Source organism: Acanthopagrus latus, chromosome 19 (genome assembly GCF_904848185.1).
Source record: "Acanthopagrus latus isolate v.2019 chromosome 19, fAcaLat1.1, whole genome shotgun sequence".
Lineage (NCBI taxonomy): Eukaryota > Metazoa > Chordata > Actinopteri > Spariformes > Sparidae > Acanthopagrus > Acanthopagrus latus.
This window is the reverse complement of record NC_051057.1, coordinates 22420766-22431607: the sequence shown is the minus strand read 5'-3', so window position 1 is coordinate 22431607 and position 10842 is coordinate 22420766. Positions and strand designations below refer to the sequence as shown.

The 10842-nt window shown below is 42.5% G+C and overlaps 1 protein-coding gene across 8 annotated transcripts in view; it reads right to left on the bottom strand.

The window, feature by feature from the left end:
• Positions 1-7694: 7694 nt before the first annotated feature.
• Positions 7695-10842, bottom strand: part of LOC119008567 (cadherin-20-like) — a 29831-nt gene continuing 26683 nt past the window's right edge. For all 8 annotated transcript variants that reach the window (XM_037079018.1, XM_037079024.1, XM_037079020.1 and 5 more), the window contains one exon: positions 7695-10594. In XM_037079018.1, the coding sequence (XP_036934913.1) occupies positions 10068-10594 (527 nt within the window). In that variant the 3' untranslated portion in view covers positions 7695-10067. The remainder of the gene's footprint in view (positions 10595-10842) is intronic.

Below are 10842 nucleotides of genomic sequence, written 5' to 3'. Positions count from 1 at the left end.
CGACTCTAGCCAGCGAAGTAGTGAGGCTAACGAGGCTGGAACTAATGCTAACGTTAGCTCGTTTGAACCAGCACTTCGTGAGGCGGTTGGCGGGAATACGGCAAACATCTCTTGAGTCACTTACTGATTTTACAGCATTGAAAAGTGCATCGTGAGGAGCCAGAGACGAGGATTTAACCCCGTTAACCCTCAGTGCACGGCTAACATAGCTAACTAGCAAACGGTAGCTCCAATTAGCAGTTAGCCATTTTGTTTCGACGGGATGGAAAGTCTTACATATTGAACCTTTAAAAAAGGCTGAAAGATAAACAAGATCTCCTGTAAAATTAAAGCGATTGTAGATATTAAGATTGCGAGAAGCCAAATTTAAATGTGTAAATACATTTCCAAGCATTTTTATTCTCACATGCGATGATCGACACCATCGGCCAGCGTTCAGCAGGTTAACGAGGCCGCAGGTAGGAATCAGACGGGGGGCAGCTGCTCTTCACTCACATGGCTGGATCTCCGTGAAGTGTGTCGATGAGTGATGCACTCTGGCAGCTCCTGTGATGCATCGAGCTTCCTCAGAAGTAATCCCGGTCTGATTATGACAGCCCCTCTCCCTCTGCAGCCCCGTCTCTCCGACGACGTAGCCCGAGGCGCGCCCTTCGCCACTCGCCCTTCAAACCACCTGAGGACGTGGATGTCGGAGCTCGTCAGGACTGACCTCTGATGCTCTGTGTCGAGGCGAAGCGGCCTCTCGACTTCCCGCAATGATGAAGTCCTCTAGCTGTTTCCGATAATCAAACTGGCTTTCACACATCACTTAATAATCTCATCAAGAGGCCATCGAATGGATCAAGATGAGTGAATGTGCATTCATGATGTGTGAAAAACAGATGCTTCCTGATAAAACTCAAATATGGATTTTTCAAAATGCCAAACACGTTTAGGCCTCTTGAGAGAGTTAAATTAAGTATGTAAGTTAGGTTTAACCTCTGCTACAAGTCAACTCTCTCCTTGAATTCCCTATCGTATTGTGAAACATGTTAGCTAGGATATAGTTGAATGCTAACATTAACTGTTGTCTAACAGAAGCTAACAGGATGTGAAATATGGTCCCAAGTCACTCTAAATTTCCAAAGTCCATTAAAAAGACAATAGAAAAGTAAAAATCCAGCCATATTTCCATAAAACAGCATATTTGATAGCTTTGATAACTAGCTAACGTTAGCATTCAACCACTTCGTAGCTAAGGTTACTGTCTGATAGTGTTAGATGCTACAAAGCTAAATATAAAAACACACCTCTTGGACAAATTTATTTAAGGTTAGAAGTGAAAAACACTGGATGTTATTAAACAGTAACGTTAGCTAGGAAGGGGTTGAATGCTAACATTAACTGGTGTCTAACGTAAGCTAACAAGCAGTTATGAAATATGTTGTTTTACCTTGAAAAATCTGATTCCCAACATTTAAACAATAAGCTACATTAAAACAAATGTGTATTTGCCGACCTGTGAGACAACCTTCCAATGCTTTTCTATGCATTCTAAGCATTTAATGCCAGTTCTTTTCAATGTTAATCTACCCTGCTTCATCTTTTTTCCTATCGTGACTTAAGCGTTGGTCTTTAAAGTACATTAAACGTGTGCGTGCAGTCCAACCCCCCTGTAACCAAATGCACTCGATGTTCCTCTCCTGCAGCCTTGTTTCTGCACAGCTGGAGGTACATGTGTTGCGTGACCGGATGCACAGAAGTCGCATGTCTCTTATTTTCAGCCTTGTGTCAGGTGGCTTTAGCCTCCAGGGATGGACAATCATGCCATGAAGATCTGCAGGATTTAATCTAAAGCCAAACTCCACCCGCTGATTTAACTGACGAGCTTCAAGAAGACTTCACCTACAGCGACATCAACCTGCGAAGGTGGCTTGTTAAATTAAAAACTGTTGGCTCACGGCCCATGTAGAACATGATTGCTCTTCCCAGGTGGTTTGATTGGTCCAAAGAGGATTATGACCATTTACAAGGTTGAATATGAGCTCTTAACCTCCTCCAGAGTTAAACTCTAGCTTTGAGATATGCTGTCATCGGCTGTCAACACTAAAAATGGGGAATTATGCAACTTCCCATCATGCAGTGTGTCACTCATCTAGACTCAGTTAACTTTTTTCTCACTGCAGCGTGTCACTACACCACATTAAAGTCTGTTGTGTTTACGTCTGCTTCTCCATGAGATCACAAAGACAGGGATCATGTATAAGCCAAGCTTCATCTGCGGAACCATGAAGCCCTGAGTGCTGAAGCCACGCCCCCCTCTGCTGCACAGAGCGCGTTTGCTGGCTTCATATTCAAAGTTTGTTAATAATGAACGTGTCACATGTCCAAATTACACCAAATTGGACACTGCACCTAACTGAGTCCTCTGCAACAAACCTGCCAAAGGTGAAGTTGATTGGGTATATTATTCTTGAGACATGCGAGTTACAAACAAACAGAATTTTGTTGAAATTGCTTAAAGTATTCGGCATCATAATTTAGTGAAATATATTGTTTGACAGAAATGTTTTACCATTTTGGCTGTAAATGTATATGTATATGTAAACATATATACTTATTTGTAAGTATAATATTTATAATACTGAAATTGTTGCATGTCCAAATTGCACCAAATTCGACACTGCACTTCCTTGAGTCGTCAGCAACAAACCTACCACAAGGGAAGTAGATTGAATGAATGGTTCTTAAGATATGCAAGTTACAGACAAACTTTTAAAACTAACTTTTAAAAAAATGTATTTCATTATCGTGATTTAGTAAAATTTATTGTTTACCAGAAATGTTTTGTCATTTTAATTGTATGTTTACAATATATAGATATTTATTTATAAATATATATTCATAATACTGAACTTGTCCAAATTGCACCAAATCCGACACTGCACATCACCGAGTCCTCAGCAACAAACCTGCCAAGGGTGAAGTAGGGTGATTTGTTCTTGAGATATGCAAGTTACAAACAGACACTTTTTATTTATTGCTGTTTTACTACGACATATTTGGTGAATAAATTGTGACAGAAAAACACATGCACAAGAAAAATGTTTGTGTTTCACACTGTGAGTTTCTCTTGACAGCCTAAATGAGGACGAGGTTGAAAAAGATTCCCAAATGCTTTGAGGATGAAAACCTGCAAGAAAAGAACAATATATCTCGAAGAAAAACACTGATTTTCAGCGAGATGACAAAAATCCAACAAAGACTCTCGTACAGACGGGTTTGTTTGACTCCCACAGATGAACACGGTATCTATGTGGAAGGAGTCACATCCTACAAACACTCCTTCACTCTCGGTCTGACAAAATAAAGAAGGCTGGTAAACAAACCGTCCTGCTGGGATTTACAGGATTGGCAGCTCAATAAGAACAGAATCACCGGGACAACACGCGGCGCTGCCGTTGTTTCCCAATCCAGCTCAGATTTGACAAACACTTCATATCCAACCTGCTCTCAACTCAACTCCATCACTTTCCTTCCAGTTCCCCTGCGCTGTTTTTCTATTTGTAGCCAGTGACATTCATCGTAAAGGGTCCCGGGAACCTAATACGCTGCGTGTCGAGTCCAATTTGTCAGATCCAGTTTGTGTTCTCATGCTTCACTTTTACTTTTGAGCAGAAAGAAGAAGCGCCGCAGTGGTTCCTCTCATGGGGAAGCGAAGAAATTGGCCATTGCGAGAAAGGATGAGAAGGAGGAAGTAGCAGGGATTGGGGAGACCAGCGGGGGGTATTTTCCTTTTTAGTTTAGCCTCCCCTTCTTTTCTAATCTGTTGCTGGTGACAACACCTGGATGGAAGGAGGAAGGAAGGAGTCTGTCAGCATCATTAAAAAACAAAAATTGTGCAAAGCCGGCGTAGGCGAGACAAATCACGCGAGATCAAAAAAATGTCTTCCCCCGCTTTGAATCGTTTTAACTTAAGACAGGAAGCAGAACGTTTTCTTGTGTTTCCCGTCATGTCGCTGTCATCTTTACCTGGAGTAAACCTGCCGTCCTCACAGTGTCTCCTATAGACTTCACGTGTTTGATGCTTCAAATGTTACATTCTGCTTTGATGCTGCTTTTAATCGTCGGCTCTTCTGTTCTCATTCAGCTTTGATTCAAACAGTCTTACTACCCGTCAGTTCTTAATGTGTAGCGATCCGAAGTATCAAAGCAAGTCTGGGACAGACTTCTCATGGAAATGATGGCGACAATTTTGTTTATGTCTTCTTCCCCATGAGATCACAAAGAGAGGGGAACATGTATAAACCAGCATCATTTGCAGTGCCCTTAAGCCAGACCACTGGAGCCAGAGGCTGAAGCCACACCCCCTGCTTCTGCACAGACCGTTTCATAATGTATTAATACTGCATCCAAATTAAACCAAATTCGACACTGCACTTCCTTGAGTCCTCAGCAACAAACCTGCCAAGTATGAAATAGATTGGTTAAATATTTACTGAGATATACAAGTTACAAACAAACATCAATACTGTATCCGAATCGCACCAAATTCGACACTGCACTTCCTCGAGTCCTCAACAACAAACCTGCCAAGTGTGAAGTAGATTGAATGAATGGTTCTTGAGATATGCATGTCACAACCAGACAAACATGTATATTTTTCAATTGCTTAATGTATTCAGTATTATAATTTAGTGAAATATCATAACTTTTCTGTCATTTTAGTTGTAAACTGAAATGCTTTAATGTAATTCTTTCAAACAAACATGTAACCCCTGTCAAGCAAGTGGTGATTTTAACCAACAATGAGAAAAGAAAGAAGAATAAAACAAGATGATGGAGGAGATTCCTGGTTTCAAAGTAAAGCTACCCACTAGCGTCTGCGGCTAAGTTACCGTAAACCTCCGATGACGTGCCGCCCTCTGACGGCTGAATCTCATGTTCTGCTGTGGCTTAATGAGATAAAGCGTAAATAACCCGCCATTTGCGCTCGTGAGAAAGAAGCAAAGGAAGTGTTGGACTGGAGGAAGACAGGAGTGAAAGAGGTAGAGAGACGGACCGAGGGAGATAAGAAAGAGGATCAGAGCGAGAAAGCCCGGCAGTGATTTGGGCCTGTATATATGTTTCGCTCTCTAAACTCCACATGTCAGATGGGTCGGACCTGCTCTTCTCTCCCGGGGCCTCGAGTTTGTCTTTTTTTCTTTTATTATTTCCGCCCCTCAATTTCCAGCAGAGCAGAGTGTGTTTTTCCACTTCGCATTAGGGGATGATTCACTGGGTCTGCAGCGGTTTTACCCTCAGCAGGATTAGAGCTGGAAGGCTTCTTATTATCTTCTACCGTTTGAGCTCCATCGACTGTTGGAAAGAGCAGCGGAGCTTAAGACAAATTACCCCCTCAGTGCCTTTTTCGGATGGCACCGCTCCGAACCTGGGAAACGGGCCCTGGGAAGGAGGCAGGAAGGGGTTGTTAGGATTTAATTTAGGCAGCGCGACGGGGCAAAGTGTTGGAGGAGGGCACTGAGGAGGAAAGAGACAAATGCTCCTGACAAGAGATTTACGGTGACAAGTGATGGGGAAGAAGGTCGCAGCGGGCAGCAGGAGTTTTATAAACTAGAGAGTGACTTTCACAGAATAATAAAAAACAGAAGAGGGGAGGCTACATTGAGCACGTAACGTAAACGTAGTGTTTACGGAGCGGCTGCTGCAACACAATGCCTCTAAAAACAGACCAGTCTTCTATTTGTATTTGTTTTATGGCCCCTTTTACACAGAAGTTGATCATAAATTACATTTTTAATATATATATTTTATCAAAGGGACTCTCTGGATTTTCTGTGTTGTGGTGGAAGCCGATTGTTAGCAAAGTAAGCAGACGAACGTTAGCGGCTGTTGCTCTCTTTTAGCTGAGTCCATATTTTAGCTAACATTAGCTGTTGCTCTCCGTCAGCTGTTGGTGTTCTGTTTAAGCTGCTGTTTAAGCCGCTAGCAGCCCTGTAATCCTTAAATTTGCTTTAAAACAGTATAAATAGTATCATTTAAATCGGTATAAAGCCATTTTGGACCACTAGAAGGCAGAAAAACAATAAAAACCTTCCAACAGATCGACTCCTCACACTTCCGAAAACGGTGCCAATTACACTGATGATTGACAGGTGGAGGTTAGAGAGTCTTCCTCTGAATTACTTCCAAAGAAACTGTGATATGATGCAAGAAGAGGGAAACATAAAGATCTGTAAAGCCTGTCTTGAACTGTTGGATGTTAAAACAAAGAGACAAAGTGGAGGGATTATCCCCGGCACGTAACTGAAGTGTTCTGCTCGAGTCCATTTATGTAGAAAAACGTAAATCCTGTGAATTTTAAGTTAATCTTCGGTGCAATTTCACCGCTGATTGCCACCCAGCAGGTAAAGAAGAGCCACTGATTTGAGAGTTACTCATGTTTTAGTAGAGGAAAACATTGTCTTTTCCTTTCTCGTCCTATGTTGGATTTGATCGTCAATCAAGTTGACGCTCTTATTTATAAGCGATTGATTCCCAGCGGCAAATGTTCCAACGTGCTCGCGTGAACGTTGAAAGCAAATCAGACGGAGCGATTACAGCGAGGTGCCGCCGAGGCCTTCGAGGCTCAGGTTCAGCGTACGGGATGAGCTTTTTAATCAACACTGTGCTTCTTAATCGTCGCCGCATAACAAAATAAGTCAAGCAAATTAAAGCACTTTGAGGGGAAACTGTAATGAAAAGCGATTCAACTTGCAAGAAACACTTTCGAGGACAATTCAGCATATGATTGCAAAATTTGAAAGAGCTACTTAATCTTTTCAAGGGCTGATATTTTTGTCATGCTTCGGGGGGATTGAATAAAACAAGGCACTTTATTATTCCAAAACCATTTTGGAAATGCCACCATGTTGCAGCTCGAGGTGGTTTAAGGACACGACAGAAGCAACGTTGTTTCTTTTCCTTTTTATTACCAAGAATACAAGAAATATCTACGTTCACATACAGCAGCTGGACCGACCACAAAGGTTTCAAATAAACTCCATTTCCAAACTAACATTAGCTGCTGCTGTTCTCTGTTAGCAACTCCATTTCTAAACCAGTGTTAGCTGCAGTTGCTCTCCGTTAGCTGACTCTGTTTCTTAATCAGCATTAACTACTGTTGTTCTTTGTTATTGGATTCCATCTCTAAACCAATGTTAGCGGCTGTTGGTCTCCGCTAGCTAACCCTATTTCTCAACCGACATTAGCTGCTATTGCTCTTTGTTAGCTGACTCTGTTTCTTAACCAACGTTAGCTGCTGTTACTCTCCATTAGCTGCTGTTGCTCTCCGTTAGCTGACTCTGTTTCTTAACCAAAGTTAGCTGCTGTTGCTCTTTGTTAGCAGATTCCATTTCTAAACCAATGTTAGCTGCTGTTGCTCCCTGTTAGCTGCAGTTGCTCTCCGTTAGCTAACCCTATTTCTCAACCGACGTTAGCTGCTACTGCTCTCCGTTAGCTACTGTTGCTCTCCGTTAGCTGCTGTGACTCCTTTTCTACACTGTTAGCTGCTGTTGCTCTCTGCTAGCTGACTCCATTTCTAAACCAACACTAGCTACTGTTACTCTCCGTTAGCCGACTAATTTATGCCTATTAATCCTTAATTTTGTTTTAAAATATCTGTTTTTTCCCCCCCCTGCAGCTTGACGTGGTTTAAGGACACAACAGAAGCAGCGTTATTTTTCACGTTTTTATTACCAAGAATACAAAAAATATCTACATTCACATACCACATACTGCAGCATGACTGACCACAAAGATTTCAAGTAAATGTCACCCAATCAGTTTATCAAAACGAACCTTCACTTCGCTCGCAGTTTGTAAAATCCTTTTTCGTTTTTTGTTTTCCATCTTTTGGTGTTTGTGTTTTGCTGATTTTCCTTTTTTTATTATCATTATTGTCCTTTTTACATTTGGCACTTAATGCAGATCATCAGTCTCTCAAAGTCTTTAGGATTTGGAGGATTTAAGCCACATTTGTGTTGGTGGCAGAAAAAGAACAGCAACAAACATCTCCAGCAGGACAAGAACGAGCCCTCCACTGCCGTCGGACTCTTTGATTGGCACGGCGGTGGATCCGAAAAACGAAAAACAAGGTGGCTCGGGGTCGTGTGCTCGTCCATCGTAACATCTGATACCTTCTGCTTGGATTTATACATCTCCATCGAGAGGTTTTCACAAAATGGCTTCCCTTGAATCCTCATGAACGTGTAACTGCTTCATGTTTTTGGGAGTTACAATACAAATCGCTTAAAAAAAACAGTAATACAACAAACATATCAACCTGGAAAACCCACATGGGATTACACATTGTCATCTCTGCTCATGTCACGTGACACATTCACCTCGTTCACACCTGGTGTTAAAATGAGACCTACATGTCGGTTATTCAAATAAGGGGAAATATCTTGTTTATGGTACGTGATCGGATCCTTCTGACTGCATCTGGAGGTCATAATCACAATTTGTTTTGCCAAAGTTTGCAGAGGGAGGCAGAATAAAAGTAAAATCACATTATTATGATTGTGAAGTTAATAATTTAAAATGTTTGTCAGGTCCAAAATGATTGTTTTTCTTTACGTCGGTGTTAACAGTCTTGGTAGTAGTCAGTTTGTGAAAAACGAAAGTAACGTAACTTTGATTAACATAATGTCAACGTAGAATAAAGCCACATAATGAAACTAAGTAACATTAAGTTACGCACAGTAACGGAAAGTAAAGTATCATAATGGAAAGTAATGCAACAAGTAACATAATGAAAATTAACGCAATGTAGAATAACATAATGTAACATAAGATTCTCAAACACTAGTTAACGTTAATGCTATTTAACATTAATGTTGCAAAACTAGCTAGCTAACGTTAGGGCGTTTACTGGTTGTTCAAATTTATATTCATATTCTGCATCGTTAAAGTGTCAACAAGTTGCTTTTCAAAAACAAATAAAAGTGAGTGCCAACCATCTGAGAAGCTACACAGCAGTCTGGCAACAAACCAGGACAACCTGACAGTATTTTAACATGAAAAAAGACATAACTCAACATGTTATTATGCCGAATTTACAAGGAAAGTCAAATAATAAATAATTTGTCATAGAAGTCATTTTACAAAGTTTAAAAAGCTTCCCCCGACTCAACAACTCACAAAATGCTGTGATTTCTTAAGGGAGTCTGGTGCTGACTACCTGTCTGATAATGGGATCCCGCTAATAATACAGGGTTTAATCCAGGTAACACAGAAGCCTCTTAAACACCAGATGTGAACAAGTTTTTTTTTTTTTTTTTTTTTAGAGATTCATGGAGAACATTTCATCACACGGACTGAAAACAAGGGGCAGTTACGTCGTGTATGTTACAACATATAACGCGATCTTTTTAAAGACTTTTCCTCACACGGCGGCAGTTTTTTAAGTTTCGAAAAGTACCCAAATAAGTTAGCAAAAAATATAAATACAGCACATGAAACGAAGAAATAAATTAAGACCTGCCACGGATGAAAAATAAACAAACATGAAACATCTCAGATTTGCAGCAGTGACTCTTCACTTTTGTCCTCCAGCGTCGCGGCTCGTGAATATATAAAAAGCAGAGCGGTGGATTTCAGAGTTCGTCTCCGGCGTAGCCCGCGAGGAAGGTAAGTCCGTCTCTCGCGGTTTCATCTCTGGCATGAATCGCTCAACACTTTGAACCAAAGCGGTTCTTGCCTGTGGCCGAGCCGGGCCAGGCGGAGGGGGGAGTTAACATGTGCTTTGAAGCCGTTTCTTTGTGGGCCGAGCCAGGCTGCCAATCCAGGCCCGTCTCTTGGGGGGGGGAGGTTTTAAAACCAGTTCACGCTGCTGCTGTGGGCGTCTCAGGCCCTCATGGCCGCTGAGCATTGAGGCTTCGGCAGGAATTCAAGTGCTAACAGTCATTGATGTGAGCGCGAGCACATCCCGGCTTCATTGTGTCTTCCTTGCACAATTATTTTTTTGTCTTTTTGTGTCTCTGATGTATTTTTTTTTTTAAATATCTTTTTTGTCGGTGTGATTTAAAAAAAGGCATCCTGGCGTCCTACCACAGCGGAGGACTGTTTGTCTCCAGCACGCCGTACATCTCGGCCAGTTTTTTAAAGCGAGGCCCCCAGTCGTTGAGATAGTCGTACTCGTGGTCCGTGTTCGACGTCCCCGACTGGAGCGAGCTGAGCGACTCCGCGATCGATCCCTCCCCCTCGTAGGCGTAGGTCTGCAGGGAGTCGTAAGGCGGAGCGCACGGGTCCATGTCGGCCTCCAGGAGCTTCGCCAGCACGTATCCGTGAACGTTACTGTCCCCGCCGCCGCCGCCGCCCATGACGCACACCTGAGGGACGTAACGCGACAGGCTCTCGATCTCAGGCAGCATGTCCTGCCTCAACTTGTTAAGGTGGTGGTTGTGCGCCTCGCGCGGGTTCCACATGGCGGCGATGTCGAAGGCCTCGGTGTCCTCCTCGCCACCGCCTTCGTCGTCGTAGCGCACGATGTTCTCGTGGACGTTCTCCTCCTCGTCGCACAGGTAGGGCTTCTTGCGGTGGGTGCGCAGGGAGAGCATGAGGAGAATCATCACTGGAGAGAGGAAGAGATAAGAAAACATCACATTTCATTCATGAAGCCTCATTTTTTATCTAAAGAATGAAGAAGACGACACGACAGGAGCGTTAAAAGCAGCCAGCAAACATTTCTCCTGATGTGATGTTTTTATTTTTGCATCCTGGCAAACGTCTAGCATTCATTAGCACCGGCTGGCCCGCAGCATCACACTCTCTTTTCCCTCCCTGGAGGCTGATATGGACCCACTTTATCTCTCCCTGCAG